The sequence below is a fragment of the Lampris incognitus genome, chromosome 14, assembly GCF_029633865.1.
Source record: "Lampris incognitus isolate fLamInc1 chromosome 14, fLamInc1.hap2, whole genome shotgun sequence".
Taxonomy (NCBI): domain Eukaryota; kingdom Metazoa; phylum Chordata; class Actinopteri; order Lampriformes; family Lampridae; genus Lampris; species Lampris incognitus.
In genome coordinates, this window is record NC_079224.1 from 13922002 (window position 1) to 13939540 (window position 17539).

Here is a 17539-nt window from a genome sequence, read left to right on the forward strand (position 1 = left end):
CGGTCTATTCTGTTGCCTACCAACATGGGGATCCCGGTTCGAATCCCCGTGTTACCTCCGGCTTGGTCTGGCGTCCCTACAGACACACATGTCTGTGGGTCAGGAGCCAGATGTGGATATGTATCCTGGTCACTACATTAGCGCCTCCTCTAGTTGGTCGGGGAGCGTGTTCAGGGGGAAGGGGGAACTGGGGGGAATAGCATGATCCTCCCACGCTACATCCCCCTGGCGAAACTCCTCAGTGTCAGGTGAAAAGAAGCGGCTGGCGACTCCACATGTATCGGAGGAGGCATGTGGTAGTCTGCAGCCCTCCCCGGATTGGCAGAGGGGGTGGAGCAGCGACCAAGACAGCTTGGAAGAGTGGGGTAATTGGTCGGATACAACTGGGGAGAAATGGGGGGGGGGGGGATCCAAATAAAAAAATAAAAAAATTAAAGAGCTGTTGGTCCAATCACCTGAGTGACCCGGTGAGCGTACCGTTTCACTAGCTCTGTGATGTATTATTTGGGAGCCAAGACTGTTCACTACTTCAGATGTGATAAGGGGAATTTTTAAACTCGTCCTGTATTTAATTGGCAGCCCACCGCTGTGATGCCTGAATGGAGACGTGAGCTATAGCTGGTTTCAGTCGGAAGCCTGGCCTCTTTTTTTTTTGTTGAAAATATGTTTATTGGCATTTACAATTTTAGTATATACAAGTCACATATTGAATAATTTAGCACTATAAACCCCTCACTCCCCCCCCACCCCACCCCCTCCCGACATTCCCAGATCCTCAAGGAGAAATACATACAGATTAAAGAAATAATGAAATTACATACAACTAAATCGAAGACCAAAAAAAACCCCCAAAAACAAAAAATAAAGTTCAAGAAAAATAAATAATCAGCGTGGTTCACCGACACACAAAACCCCCCCCAAAAACCTCTGGGTTTACAGTCTGTACTAGTTGGGCTGTTCCCGACTCGAGTTAAGAGGCATCCCAGTCTGGTATACTGGTTAAAGTGTCAGAGTAAGTCAGGAAAGGCAACTTGTCCCCATTACCCCTTAAGGTAAATTTGATCTTTTCCAACTTGAGATGAAACATAGCATCCCTGATCCATCTGACATGGCGTGGGGGTCTTGAGTATTAGGCACTGAGCTAGTAATGTAGTAAAGGCCACCAATTTACACACGTTAGATGGCCAGTCACAATCTTCCGGTCCCACACCAAGTATGACAATTAAAGGGTGCGGATCAATAGTTGTGCTTAAAATGTCGCTTAAGGATTTAAATATTGCTGACCAAGATGTGTGTTGATCAGGGCATGTCCAGAACATATGCAACAAGCTAGCTGGTGTATATCTGTCACAAGTGGGGTCAGTGTTGGGGTAAATTTTGGGGTCAGTGTTAGGGTAAATTTTGGCCAATTTAGCTTACTGGTTGTTAACTTTTATTTTAGATGTTACCTGAATATCTGCAGTAGTGCCGGGTATTTTGGTGACTACAAAGGAAACGGCAGCCCCTTATTGTGCGTGTGAAGTTGGTCTTGTAGAATTTCCTCTGAGGGAGGCAGTCTAACCAGCTTTTCAAATGCAGCTTGTACGGTTAAGTTAAAACTCACCCGTTCACCGTTGTGTGTGTGTGTGTGTTTTTCCCCGGCTGCTTGCTGCCTAGAGGAGTCCAGCAGATATCAAAGATTTTAATCCCTACCCAAGTGCTAAACCACATCCTCAGTTGGGAAACATTTGCTGTGTGTTATCTCTGGGATTTATTCCAGGGCGTACAACCAAGTATACATGCTGCTCATGAACAATACAGTAACACCAGACTCCGTAGCGCGCTAGTTTGCGTTAGCAGTCTGACTGGTTAGCAGTCTGACTGTTGGCGCCCGAAGTATATGGTGTATTCAGTAACCTCATGGAAGCATTGCTTTTATCAGAGTGCTTTATCATAAACTCTGTTACAGTCACTTCTTCATCATCATCATCAGGTCGAGTATCCTCGGATGAAAATAAGAGTCATATTCGTCTGTCGATAGCTTGTTTAGTAAGACAAGTCTGATTGAAACACGTCCATGTTTCGCCTACAACTATGGATGTGAGCAGTATCAGATTCAACTGAGTTGGTGATCCCGACTCTTGACCACAAAAGGGTTCTTCCGCTCAGCATCTTGTGAGTTTCACGGCTGCTCTTCTGCTGAAATATCACATCCACTACGCTGCGTCCCCGTAGCTTTGTTATTTAACCCATAACTGGGGTAGCCTTGACTCATTATCATGGCGTGTCCACATGCCAGTGGGCCATGGTAATGAGTCTACGGGGGGTTACTCCTACGGGACTTTCTGTCTGGGGTTGCCGCACCCTTAGCCTTTGGTTAAAAAGCCTTATCCCGCAAGGTAGTGGTGTACCGGTTACTTTATAGGGCACCAGTGATTCGCCCATAGTCAGAGCCCCATTGGTGAAAACAGTCTGAACCTCGAGAAGGTGGGGTTGACTTGTCTGGGAGAAGCTTTATATTGCGCTGGGCGGCTTGTGTGTTTTTGACGCACACCACACCAGACCTTCTTAAACTTAAACTACTTCTTAAACCCTCATAATGCTACAACTGTGTTTTTATCATGTGACGCTCTACTATTATCAAAGTACACATGAATTGTAGACTATGGACCATGTTGTAAACGACAATCAATTTTGATAGTGCACAGGGGCAGTGTGAAGTCAGTGTGGGGTGTCTCAGCTCAGTGACACACCTGAATTTGCCCTTTAAGGTCTGTGCAACATGATGCGACATGAACACTTTTTATTGTTTGTAATTAAATAGCTCACAAGTTGCTTTGTGTGTCACCCAGCAAAAATGCTTGCAATCTACTTGCACCTTGGAGGCAATACAACTGATTGCATACAATCATCACCATCATCATCATCATCATCATCAGTTGTGTAACATTTTTTGAGGTCGTAGGAGCACAGCTGATGCCTCAACAGTTTGAGTCATCATTGTGTCTCAGTAGGGGGGGGGTACCTGGTAGGCCCCTATCCCCTCTCCAGGTATGGATGGCCGTTGGTTCACAGAGGAACTCATCCGCCCTTTGACAGATTTTGTTTTAAGTCCTGCTGGGTGTCCAGACACCCTCCTCACAACAACCCAAGGGTTGAATTGAGGGTGTCGGTTTAGTCGCCGACGACCCGACGGTTGCAATTTAACGTCGTACCCAGGACCTAACACACAATAACCAATCAAAATGCTAGAAAACAATGACTCAATAATTTTTTGCTACTTGGTCACTTTTCTAGTTTATAGATATAGTGTCCATCCATTTAATTAAAAACTGTTTGATAAAATCTGTCAAATAAGCATAGTTGCAACCTCTTATTGCTTAAATGCAACATGTTTTGTTAGTCTCTTGCTTATATCAGTTGCATGAGTGGTTTATATAGCCTTTTTATCACCACTAAAGGACACTACATACGTCATATAGGGTGAAATAGATAACTTTAATTGGTGATTGCATGCAATCAAATACAACTTTAATGGCCTTTAAATCACATGGTGGAACTGTCACAGAAAATGCGCTTTAATTGTGCAATCAAAATTGCATCAAGTCAGACCATGTGACGTAGGCTTAATGACCCTGGCACTGTGGTGTGAAGGTTCTGTCCAAATCATCTCTCATAGGAAACGAAACATATTAACTTGCCATTAAGATGGATGTAGGTCAAGTGTTATAAAGTGTTGAAATGTTGGGAGGAGGGTCAAATCACTAGGGCCGCCCCCTAAAAGTCAACCAAACGACCACGTTTTCATTGGTCGCTTAGTTGCAGAAAAGAAAAAACCTGTAATAAGGGCATTTATTTTGAAAGGACGGACACAGGAAGTGGCGACACTCAGTCAGTCAGGGACGGATATTCATGTGATGCTATACTGTGTTGAAATAAATTAACAGAATGTTCAGTCTCCTTGCCGGTTGTTGCGACACATTCAGAATCTTTATTCATCAACTCTTTTGCCGGACTCGTTAAGAGGCGGTTTGCTTGGTGTGTGCGCTTGTAAAATTTGTATTTCTCTGTGATGTAGTACAGTGTTAACAATGTTACTTGTAACTTTCTCAGCCTCGGGGGTCAAACCATTCTCTGATGCTCCCCCTGCCCCCCCAATTTAAAAAAAAATAAATTAATATCACAAAAGTGTGACGACTAGTCAGCAAATGGCTTGAACTAATGACTAATACTCGACTGGGAAAATCTTTGGTCGGGGGCAGCCCTACAAACTACACTTCTGAGCTAGAAGAGTGCACTCAGTAGAGTACAGACCTCCGCCAGGCGTATCTCCCCTACTCCGGTGCTCGAGCTTAGACAAAAAACCAGCTGAGGAGTTAGTACTCAATTGGGGTATCTAATACTACTTTTGGCTGCTCCCATTAGAGGTCGCCACAGCGGATCATCCGTTTCCATCTCTTCCTGTCCTCTGCATCTTGCTCTGTCACACCAGCCACCTGCATGTCCTCCCTCACCACATCCATAAACCTCCTCTTTGGCCTTCCTCTTTTCCTCTCCCCTGGCAGCTCCTCCACACATGTCCAAACCATCTCAATCTTGCCTCTCTTGCAAACCGTCCAACCTGAGCGGTCCCTCTAATATACTCGTTCCTAATCCTGTCCGTCTTCGTCACTCCCAATGAAAATCTTAGCATCTTCAACTCTGCCACCTCCAGCTCCACCTCCTGTCTTTTCATCAGTGCCACTGTCTCCAAACCATATAACATAGCTGGTCTCACAACCATCTTGTAAACCTTCCCTTTAACTCTTGCTGGTACCCTTCTGTCACAAATCACTCCTGACACTCTTCTCCACCCACTCCACCCTGCCTGCACTCTCTTCTTCACCTCTCTTCTGCACTCCCCGTTACTTTGGACAGTTGACCCCAAGTAATTCAACTAGTATTCAGTTGTGATATAAAACTGTTTTTTTTTCAAAGGTTTTGGATCACTGCAACCACGCGAGGTTCTTCATTATACAGTCACAACTGTGCACAATAATTATTAGACTGACAGGTCCAGTAGTATGTGAGGTTACCAGCGGACAGATACACACACGGACAGAAAAACCAGTGTTTTTCCCGCCACTATAAGACTTGTACAGTGCCCAAGTCGATTGAACAGGAAATATATATATAAAAAAGGCTTTTAATATGCAGTGCTCAAGCTAAAAAGACAAATCTAGCTAATAAAAACGTTTTGCCTGTCAGTCTGTGGATGTGCAGCCTCCTAGGCGGACCTTTGCACAGATGCAACCAAGTCTAATATGAATTTGCACTTTCCAACAAGAAAAGGTTTGCTAGGCGACCATTTTGGTCTGACCCCAACCCTATCTTTATTTTCATAATATAATAAAGCTGGGCAAACTGTACCCTCGTGCATGTGCAACTCACATCTACAGTTGACTCAGATCCGACAGCGACAAGAATATGCAGCACTTCCTGTTTTGACTATAACAGTTGTTCCTTTATAATTTTAGCATTTTTTTTTTGTTGGGTTACCTAAATTCATTTAATGACTTTTGATCCTGTCGCTGCCCAATCCGAGCCAACCGTAGATGTGAGTCGCGCATGTGCACAGTTGACTTAGATCGGGCGGCGACAGAGAGCAGCATTGGTCGCGCGAGCTAGACAGTGAATGAGGAGAGGGAACGGCGATGGAGAGTAAAAACCTTTTTCAAAGTTTTTGAATCACCACAACCAGAAGAGGTTCTTCATCATACACTCATAACGGCACAAAACTTTTTCAGCTGATAGGTCCAGTTGGATGTGAGATAAGCTGCGGGCAGGCACGCACACGCACACGCACACACACACACACAACCAAACACAATATCCCCTTCTTCAGGCTACCTAGCACCTGGCGGGGATAGAAATAACATTTGTGGCCTCTGCTTTGTTGTGGACATCCCAGGTGATTGAGTTTGATGATGGCTCGGGCTCAGTGCTGCGGATCCAGCCACTGCGCACGCACAGGGACGAAGCCATCTATGAATGCACAGCGGCCAACAGTGTTGGGGAAATCAGCACCAGTGCCAAACTTACCGTACTTGAAGGTAAGACCACTCTTTGTTTCCTTCTCTCTCGCTCTCTCTCGCTCTCTCTCTCTAATTTTTCCTCCATTTTCTTAAGCATGCATGTTTTTCTTAATAATTCCCAGATGAATATTAGCAAGTCCCAAGGATCCTTGACATTTGCAGCGTTATTAAATGTCAGCTATGACTTTACATTAACTTAATAAGATGGAAAAAAAGAAAAAGAAAGGATATACACTACCGTTCAAAAGTTTGGGATCACCCAAACAATTTCGTGTTTTCCATGAAAAGTCACACTTATTCACCACCATATGTTGTGAAATGAATAGAAAATAGAGTAAAGACATTGACAAGGTTAGAAATAATGATTTTTATTTGAAATAAGATTTTTTTTACATCAAACTTTGCTTTCGTTAAAGAATCCTCCATTTGCAGCAATTACAGCATTGCAGACCTTAGGCCTTCTAGCTGTTAATTTGTTGAGGTAATCTGGAGAAATTGCACCCCACGCTTCCAGAAGCAGCTCCCACAAGTTGGATTGGTTGGATGGGCACTTCTTTGAGCAGATTGAGTTTCTGGAGCATCACATTTGTGGGGTCAATTAAACGCTCAAAATGGCCAGAAAAAGAGAACTTTCATCTGAAACTCGACAGTCTATTCTTGTTCTTAGAAATGAAGGCTATTCCATGCGAGAAATTGCTAAGAAATTGAAGATTTCCTACACCGGTGTGTACTACTCCCTTCAGAGGACAGCACAAACAGGCTCTAACAGGTACTATTCAATGAAGATGCCAGTTGGGGACCTGTGAGGCGTCTGTTTCTCAAACTAGAGACTCTAATGTACTTATCTTCTTGCTCAGTTGTGCAACGCGGCCTCCCACTTCTTTTTCTACTCTGGTTAGAGCCTGTTTGTGCTGTCCTCTGAAGGGAGTAGTACACACCGGTGTAGGAAATCTTCAATTTCTTAGCAATTTCTCGCATGGAATAGCCTTCATTTCTAAGAACAAGAATAGACTGTCGAGTTTCAGATGAAAGTTCTCTTTTTCTGGCCATTTTGAGCGTTTAATTGACTCCACAAATGTGATGCTCCAGAAACTCAATCTGCTCAAAGAAGTGCCCATCCAACCAATCCAACTTGTGGGAGCTGCTTCTGGAAGCGTGGGGTGCAATTTCTCCAGATTACCTCAACAAATTAACAGCTAGAATGCCAAAGGTCTGCAATGCTGTAATTGCTGCAAATGGAGGATTCTTTGACGAAAGCAAAGTTTGATGTAAAAAAAATCTTATTTCAAATACAAATCATTATTTCTAACCTTGTCAATGTCTTGACTCTATTTTCTATTCATTTCACAACATATGGTGGTGAATAAGTGTGACTTTTCATGGAAAACACAAAATTGTTTGGGTGATCCCAAACTTTTGAACGGTAGTGTATATATATATATATATATATATATATATATACACACACTACCGTTCAAAAGTTTGGGATCACCCAAACAATTTCGTGTTTTCCATGAAAAGTCACACTTATTCACCACCATATGTTGTGAAATGAATAGAAAATAGAGTCGAGACATTGACAAGGTTAGAAATAATGATTTGTATTTGAAATAAGATTTTTTTTACATCAAACTTTGCTTTCGTCAAAGAATCCTCCATTTGCAGCAATTACAGCATTGCAGACCTTTGGCATTCTAGCTGTTAATTTGTTGAGGTAATCTGGAGAAATTGCACCCCACGCTTCCAGAAGCAGCTCCCACAAGTTGGATTGGTTGGATGGGCACTTCTTTGAGCAGATTGAGTTTCTGGAGCATCACATTTGTGGGGTCAATTAAACGCTCAAAATGGCCAGAAAAAGAGAACTTTCATCTGAAACTCGACAGTCTATTCTTGTTCTTAGAAATGAAGGCTATTCCATGCGAGAAATTGCTAAGAAATTGAAGATTTCCTACACCGGTGTGTACTACTCCCTTCAGAGGACAGCACAAACAGGCTCTAACCAGAGTAGAAAAAGAAGTGGGAGGCCGCGTTGCACAACTGAGCAAGAAGATAAGTACATTAGAGTCTCTAGTTTGAGAAACAGACGCCTCACAGGTCCCCAACTGGCATCTTCATTAAATAGTACCTGTTAGAGCCTGTTTGTGCTGTCCTCTGAAGGGAGTAGTACACACCGGTGTAGGAAATCTTCAATTTCTTAGCAATTTCTCGCATGGAATAGCCTTCATTTCTAAGAACAAGAATAGACTGTCGAGTTTCAGATGAAAGTTCTCTTTTTCTGGCCATTTTGAGCGTTTAATTGACCCCACAAATGTGATGCTCCAGAAACTCAATCTGCTCAAAGAAGTGCCCATCCAACCAATCCAACTTGTGGGAGCTGCTTCTGGAAGCGTGGGGTGCAATTTCTCCAGATTACCTCAACAAATTAACAGCTAGAATGCCAAAGGTCTGCAATGCTGTAATTGCTGCAAATGGAGGATTCTTTGACGAAAGCAAAGTTTGATGTAAAAAAAATCTTATTTCAAATACAAATCATTATTTCTAACCTTGTCAATGTCTTGACTCTATTTTCTATTCATTTCACAACATATGGTGGTGAATAAGTGTGACTTTTCATGGAAAACACGAAATTGTTTGGGTGATCCCAAACTTTTGAACGGTAGTGTATATATATATATATACATACTATATATATTTTTTTTAATTTTGACTAGGATGGCACGCTGTAGATCAGCAAATGAAGAGGAGCAGTTCTGTATCAATAGCTAACACTTGGCCGTGTCTCTTCTCCCATGACCATAAGTAATGTAATTGGGGTCATGTGCAGAGGCATGTCTCCCTGAAATTTATTTTTAGGTTAACCGTTCAACACATACCAAAGCAAACAATCCTGTCAGCTCCCTGATTGAAAACTGGATGATGAAGAAGAAGAAGAAGATGTACTTCATAAATCCCCGTGGGGAAGTTCATCCTGTGAATTTAACCCACGCCTCAGTCAGCGGCACAGACAGTATTGACCCTAACACGCACATCTTTTATGGCCGATTTTGTGGTTTGATTATGTAAGACCTGCCCTGTGGTGGCCTGGTGGGCTGTCCAGGGTGTCTCCCCGCCTGCCGCCCAATGGCTGCTGGTATAGGCTCCAGCATCCCCGCGATCTTGAGATCAGGATCAGCGGTTTGGATAACGGATGGATGGGTTGTTAGACGTGTGTTAGACGCTGTTGGGGCACATTGGTAAGGGAACATAAAGGAATCCCTGTGTCCATATGTAGGGTTTCCCCATGGACCTGACCCGACAGGGTCCAACCCCGCGCTGCCAAGCCTGAGCTTTGAGCCGTGAGTCCCCCCCCCCTTAATTGATTGTAATGTTCTTCTCTTAGACACTAATCACCATAGGAGTCGATTTCATTAGAAAACGTGAAAAAAGGAGATTGGGAGGGGGGGGGGATTCAGGGACATTAGCGCCATCCAAAGCCATTTACACCGCTATTAAACGGGACCCCCCCCCCCCCCGAACGCAGTATTCCCGTCCTGTTTTGAATACCGTCTATATTATGACCTCCCTGGTTCGCCCGTCCTAGTCTTTCTGTTAATCTGTTGATTCAGTCTCAATCAAATGATCGGCGCGGCCTGCGCCGCCTCGCCGGTGGGACCTCTTTTCCCAAGCAGCCCCCCTCCCCCGTACTTTGCACAGTAGCGTGAGGAATGCGGCTGCCTGCACTAACAAACAGTGCGAAAACACGACATGAGGCACACGTGAATGAGATGAGATTAATCACACTGTTAGTGCCGGGGTGAAACAGGCTTCCATGTCTACACACACAGACACACACACACAGACACACACACACACACACACACGGCTCAATGAAATCAAAACAGACAACTGCCTTGTTCAAACAGCTAGTAACCGATCTCAGTAATAAACATGTTCAGCACGCCGGGCCGACCTCGCAGCTGAAGCGAGGAGCGGAGACACACGGTACATGTGTGCCCTGTACATACAGCGAATTCATGTGTGTCGGGACTCCAGAAACACGCTAATTATCTCATTACATAAGCTGTTAGAATAGAGCAACGCCTCGCTGTGCTCGCGTCTATACGGCACATTTCAGTCAAAACACCGGAGGTTGTGTGGCGTTTGCATGTTCTCGCCGTGTCTATGTGGGTTTCCTCCGGGTCTCCGGTTTCTTCCCACAGTCCGAAGACATGTAGGTCAGCTGACTCGGCCGTACTAGATCATCCCTAGGTGTGAATGTGTGTGTGTGTGGGGGGGGGGGGGGGGGCTGTGATGGCCTGGCAGCCTGTCCAGAGTGTCTCCCCGCCTGCCGCCCAATGACTGCTGGGATAGGCTCCAGCATCCCGTCAAAAGATAAGTGGTTTACATAATGGATGGATGGATGGATGGATGCGCCACACGTTCTCTGTTGGGGTCAGGTCGGGGCCGCAGGCAGGCCAGTCCAGCACCGCACCCTCGTCTTCCTCAGCCAGGCCCTTTGTTATGTGTGCAGAATGTGGTTTTGTGTTGTCTTGTTGAGATATACATGGAAACGATGTCATCTTGAAGGCAGCACATGTTGCTCCGAAATCCCTGTGTGCTTCTCGGCATTAACGGTGCCGTCGCAGAAGCGTACGTTTTCTTTGTCGAGGGACCCGAGACAACCCCCATGAACCATGACGGACCCTGGCTTTTGGACTTGTTGCTGGTAACAGTCTGGATGATGCTTTTCTTCTTCGATCCAGAGCACATGGCGTCCATTTCTGACTTGACCACAATACACATTTCCACCATGAGACGGTCCATCCCAGATTCCTCCGAGCCCAGAGAAGTCGGTGACGCTTCTGGACACGGTTAACAAGGTTTGCTGTTGGCATGGTAAAGTTTTAAGTGGCGTTTGTGGATGTAACTATGTGTTGTCGTGCTCGACAAAGGTTTTCCAAAGCAGTCCTGAGCCCATGTGGTTCTGTCGTTTCGAGATGGACGGCAGTTCTCGATGCAGTGCCGTCTGAGGGATCAGAGAGCGCGGTTAGTCGGCTTAGGCTTGCGTCCTTGCCCTTTATGCACTGAAATTCCTCGAATCTTATAATTATGTTACGCAACACGGAGGAGGAAATATATTAAATCCCTTCCTTTCTTTCATCGAGGAACTTTGTTTTTAAACATTTTCATCATTTTCTCATGCAAACTGATCCAAGGCCCATCTTCGCTCCGAAAGGACCAGGGGCCTCATGCAGCAATCGTTACGATGGGCGAATTTGTTCTTACTCACCCGTGGGATTTCTTAGCCCTGAAGTTTGTCTCGGAGACCGGTGTAGGATGTGGGTAACCCCTGAATTTAGACACCGATTGGCTAACACTGATGTCTTTGCAGGCCTGGGTGATTGCTCGTTGCAAGAGGTAGACTGTAGATGTTAGGAGGAAGGAATTACAAATAACCATCATGCTTTGCTGCTGACTGTCAGACAATGTTGAGGGCTAAAAAAATTCCATGGGTGTGTAAGAACCAATTTTCCCATAGTAACGATTGATCCTCGAAGGTCTTTCTTTTGCACCAAATCATTATTACAATCACCTGTGGACATCACCTGTTTCAAATCACATCATTATTATTTTACATCATTACTACCTCGAAATTGCCCCCGTCCCAGTTTTTTTTTTTTTTTTGGAACATGCTGCAGGCCTGAATAGCAAGAATGAATGTATATTTACAAATGAAATGAAGTTGACCAGGGCGGCACAGTGGCCTCACAGCAAGAAGGTCCTGGGTTTGAGCCCCGGGGTAGTTCAACCTTGGGGGTCATCCTGGGTCATCCTCTGTATGGAGTTTGCATGTTCTCCCCGTGTCTGCGTGGGTTTCCTCCGGGGGCTCCGGTTTCCTCCCACAGTCCAAAGACATGTAGGTCAGGTGAATCAGCCATACTAAATTGTCCCTAGGTGTGTGTGTGTGTGTGTGTGTGTGTGTGTGTGTGTGTGTGTGTGTGTGTGTGTGTGTGTGTGTGTGTGTGTGTGTGTGGTTTGATTATGTAAGTCCATCGTTAGACCAGCCCTGTGATGGCCTGGCAGCCTGTCCAGGGTGTTTCCCCGCCTGCCGCCCAATGACTGCTGGGATAGGCTCCAGCATCCCGTGACCCTGAGAGCAGGGTAAGTGGTTTGGATAATGGATGGATGGATGGATGGATGGATGGATGAAGTTGACCAGACAAAACATGACTATCTTGTGTTCATGCTGTCTGCAATGAAACACAAGTCAGAGTAAATTTAGAAATCACTGCTTCCTTTTTTTTTTTTTGCATTTTCCATACCGTCCCAACTTTTTCAGAGTTGGGTTTGTACATACACATTTATAGTGGCACACACACACACACACACACACACACACACACACACACACACACAAACACACACACCCCTGTGTGGGTAAAAATGAACAGTTTTTAGAACTACTATTTTCAACGCAATGTACATAAAAACGAGGGCTGCACCGATCAGGAGAGTACTCATCATGGTGCTTGATAGGATGGTGGAGGGTGCTGGTTGTCCCATTGTTTTAAGGAGCAGGCACGCTCAAAACTACACTGCACATCGGCCAGTAAGTAGTATAAGACTTGGTTTGTGGTTGGCAGGCTCCCAGGTGGAAAGATGTGTTACAGTGTGAATGTAAAATGTGGCGTTACTGAAAGAGAGCGTGGATACTTATTAAGTATTCATGTTATTAAGCATCCAGTGGCGGCTGGTGCTAAACATTTTTGGGGGGTGGGGTGCAATTTACCTTGGCGCAGCACACCTGATAGCTGCTTTCATGTCCACACAGTCACAGAGTTATTAAGAAGGACAATGTAGCCTACCAACACGGGGCTCGGCGGTTCGAATCCCCATGTTACCTCCGGCTCGGTCGGGCGTCCCTACAGACACAATTGGCCGTGTCTGTGGGTGGGAAGCCGGATGTGCGTATGTGTCCTGGTCGCTGCACTAGCGCCTCCTCTGGTCAGTCAGGGCACCTGTTCAGGGTGGGGATAGCGTGATCCTTCCACGCACTATGTCCCTCTGGTGAAACTCCTCACTGTCAGGGGAAAAGAAGTGGCTGGCGACTCCACATGTATCGGAGGAGGCATGTGGTAGTCTGCAGCCCTCCCCGGATCAGCACAGGGGGTGGAGCAGCAACCGGGACCGCTCGGAAGAGTGGGGTAATTGGCCGGATACAATTGGGGAGAAAAAAGATGGGGAAATTAAGAAAAAAGAAACAACAAAAAAAGGACAATGTAGCCTATAGATTTTATCAGGGTTCGTAGACGGTGAATGATTGACAGCCGAGACGAGGCGTCGTGGGGGTTGTGAACATGATTGAAACCCACAAGAATTGTCCTGTCACATAAGATCAAAAAACATTAAAACAATACCAATTCGCTGCCAATAAAAGTGGGGGTGTCTGGGGCGCACAGAACTGCACCCCTATGGAAAATCTAAAGAAACCAATCAGACAGCAGTTTGAGGGCTTACATAAGGTACCGTTTGCCCGGCGCCCCTCAACCAGGAAGTATATATATTCAGACAGAAATAAACCAAATACCATTTGAACCAATATTTAATGGCTGCTGACAGGCACTCACAGACTGAGAAACACTTTTATCTCATCATTATTTGCATCATACAACTAAATTATATTTAACATGTTTAAGTAGCTTTTCATCTCTTGATGTTTGAAGGGGGCTGCGCCCCAGCGCCCTGTACCGGCCAGCCGCCACTGATACTTAACCAGCCTTCCCCTGAATATACAAGCAGAAAAACACCTTTGGACTTCTCCGTGGTCTTAAGCACACGTGACTTTAATTTCTCGTTACGTCGTCATTACACGTGGGTTTATCCCTTACCGCGGCGGCCGTTAGAATGCCTGGGCTGTTATACGGCTAAATTTATCTAGATTATAGGATTTAACACGGCGAGGGAAAATTGCGTTTCGATCATTTTTATGTCATATCATAGTCGACTATTTTGAGTCATTTGTGGAGTGTGCCCTGACGGCCGTGCAGCAATCAGCGGCGGCCGGCACCGAAGGGCTGTGTTTTGTATGATTATCTCGTCAAGGTATTAATTAAGGTGGGTCCGGCTGTGGAGGGCCACGGTTAATTCAAAGAGAAATACCTGGGTACAGAAGGGGATATCGTGTGGGCTGGGCAGGGCTATAGTTTGGTATGTGCCCTTCTGACTCAGAGCGGTCCACGTGCTTGCGTGGTAACGCTGTGCCGGCAGTGAGAGTCCCCGTTTATCGCGAGGGTCGGACGACTCTCTCTCTCTCTCTCTCTCTCTCTCTCTCTCTCTCTCTCTCTCTCTCTCTCTCTCTCTCTCTCTCTCTCTCTCTCTCTCTCTCTGTCTGTCTGTCAAATCACCACTACCACAAATGTTGTGTTAACATGACACACCCGTGGACTACACGGCACACTTCATTTCCCCCAGGTGGCGTTATTAGACCTGACCGGGCCGACAGCCTTCGCCGGGGAAGGTCGTCAACTGCCTGCCGCACGCGTTTCTGCCCAGCGTTGTGTACAAATATGCACACTTCATCAACTCGCCGGCCTTGCAAAACTGGATTTCCCGAAGAAATTCGCCGCAAATGGGTTTGCTTGTTTATTGCACGGCGCCCTTCCGCGGAGTTCTTTTCACAGACGACCTTGTGCCTGTTGTTGCTGGCCTTAGTGATCGCAGCCTGGGTAATGGCCCTATTGCAAGCAACCCTGCCCCCCCCCCCGTTTTTTTTTTATTTTTTGGTCCCCTTCTTGTTGCTCCCTGCGTGTCGGCATAACCACGGGCCGATCGCTGCGGAGTCTAGACGGTCGTTCACCTGTGGCGAGCTGCGCGGGCATGTTTTCACACCAGCCCGGGTCGGGCTTCAGCACTTTCACAGTTGTGAGTCCTCCCGAGTCGCTCCATAATTCTGTCACGCCGCCGCGGCCCCCCGCTCTTTGTTCGTGACGGTTCTCACGCCCCCCCCTCGCTGCAGAGGTCACCGCGCCAAGACTCAGACAGAGGTCCAAAGTCAGCTCAGCGGTTTCCCATTAAGTCTGAACTCAAGTGTAGTTTGTGTGTGTGTGTGTGTGTGTGTGCATGTGTGCGCACATGCGAGTGCTTGTGAATGCATGCGTGGGAGAAAGAAAGATGGAGAGAGATGAAGATTGGGCAAGAGAGAGGGAGAGACTGGGCAAGAGAGAGGGAGAGGAAATATGTGGGAATACATGAATATAGCGATAAATAGATGGAGGAAGACGAGGGGGGGGGGGGAGAGAGAGAGAGATGAAAAGAGACACCGTGATGTCACCAGACGCATGAGCCAGTGTTGAAATACAGGCGCAGCGCTGTTCTTCTCGTGGTTGTCAGGCCGTTAAAATACCTCCGCACAAGCCAACTTCTGAGCTTTACCAAGGATTTATACTCACTCACCAGTCACCCTTTTATTTTCCCTCTCTCTCCCTGCAACGGATTTGTTTGGTTTTTTTTTTCCCATCCAAAAATTGCACAAATTTTTAAACAATTTTTTGGAAGATCAACAAAAGAAAAGTGATTTTGTGTCCATAAGCTAGAGGAAAATCAATGGAGAAAAAGGTGGACAGGGTGTGACAAGACTGAGGGCCAATGGTCGCTTAGCAACAACAGCTAGCATAATGGTTAGCATAACAGCTAGCTGTCGTCCATCCACTCATCCGTTATCCGAACCGCTCAACACCTAGGGGCGATTTAGTACAGCCGATTCACTTGACCTATGTGTCTTTGGACTGTGGGAGGACCCCGGAGCCCCCGGGGAAACCCCACGCAGACACGGGGAGAACGTGCAAACTCCACATAGAGGACGACCCAGGATGGCCCCCAAGTTTGGACTACCCCGGGGCTCGAACCCAGGACCTTCTTGCTGCGAGGCGACCGCGCTAACCACTGCGCCACCGTGCCGCCAGCTGTTGTGTGTTGTTATGTTGTGTCTGTTAGCTGTACACGGTCGAACTCCACACTGTCCAAAGGCCAAGATGAGGAAATACACCGGGCAGCATCATAACAGCCGGAGCAATGGCTGTTGACTTTATCGCCTATGTCATCATTTCTTCATTTGTGTGTTTGTTTACTTTTTTGTCCAAATTTGGTGTTTTGATAACTTTTCAAGTGTTGGAGAGCCCCGGAGTTACTGGAAGTGTGTTGTAAACCGTAGGGGCGGCAGCGGGTCATCTGGTAACTGGAGGGTTGCCAAGTTCGATCCAAAATGTGGAGATGTCCCCGAGCGAGACACCTAACCCTGTTCCCGATGAGGCGGTGGAGACCACCGTCGGCCGTGTGTGGGTGAATGCGAGGCGTTAATTGTGAAGCGCTTTGGAAAGAGAACCGCTCTGTGAACGCAGCCCATTTCTAAACCATAGAAAAATAAGGCTGTTCCGTAATTATGGGGTTTTTTCTGTTGTATTGATGAAATATATCGAATGAGTTATTGAATGGACATAGAAGTGTGTGTCCGCCTGTGTGTGTGTGTTTGTGTGAGTGTGTGTGTGTGTATGTTTGGGTGTCAGTCAGCTGTGACCTGCTTATTGATGCCCATCCGCGGTCCTGTATTGACGCCGTCTGCAGGTCCGACCCGTCTGGGTGAATAATGATGCTTGCAGCTGAGTTACAGACCAATGCAGCAGGGAGGGGCCATGTCTGTCTCTCTTCTCTCCTTCTCTCTCTCTCCCTCTCTCTCTATCTATCTATCTATCTATCTATCTATCTATCTATCTATCTATCTATCTATCTATCTATCTATCTCTCTCGCTCTCTCTCTCTCTCTCTCTCTCTCTCTCTCTCTCTCTCTCTCTCTCTCTCTCTCTCTCTCTCTATCTATCTATCTATCTATCTCTCTCTCGCTCTCTGTCTCTCTCTCTCTTTTTTAAAAAAAAATTTATTTCTGATTTTTCCCTTTTTTCTCCCAATTTAGTGGCCAATTGATCCCTATTTTAATTCAAACACCCACCCTCGTATTGCATGCGTTCGCCAACTGCATCTCTCCGGCCGGCAGTCTCGAAGGAAAGCGCCTCCCCCACTTTCGTGACAAGGCGAATCCAAGCCGAACCACTGTTTTTCCGACACACACAGAGACGCATTCACATGACGAACACAAGCCGACTCCGCCCCCCCTCCCGAAGACAGCGTTGCCAATGATTGCTGCTTCATCGAGTCCGGGCCATAGTCGGATCTGACGAGACCGGGGCGCGAACCCCAGTCCCCAGTGGGCAACTGCATCGACACCAAGCCGATGCTTAGACCACTACGCCACCGCGGACTCTCTCTCTCTCTCTCTCTCTCTCTCTCTCTCTCTCTCTCTCTCTCTCTCTCTCTCTCTCTCTCTCTCTCTCTCTCTCTCTCTCTCTCTCTCTCTCTCTCTCTCTCTCTCTCTCTCTCTCTCTCTCTCTCTCTCTCTCTCTCTCTCTCTCTCTCTCTCTCTCTCTCTCTCTCTCTCTCTCTCTCTCTCTCTCTCT

At 46.3% G+C, this 17539-nt stretch overlaps 1 protein-coding gene across 1 annotated transcript in view; it reads left to right on the forward strand.

Annotated features, from left to right (window-relative positions):
* The window catches only part of LOC130124096 (receptor-type tyrosine-protein phosphatase F-like), a 170711-nt gene that overhangs the window by 38684 nt on the left and 114488 nt on the right, over positions 1-17539 (forward strand). The window contains exon 4 of the mRNA XM_056293492.1: positions 5930-6071. Within this exon, the coding sequence (XP_056149467.1) occupies positions 5930-6071 (142 nt within the window). The remainder of the gene's footprint in view (positions 1-5929; positions 6072-17539) is intronic.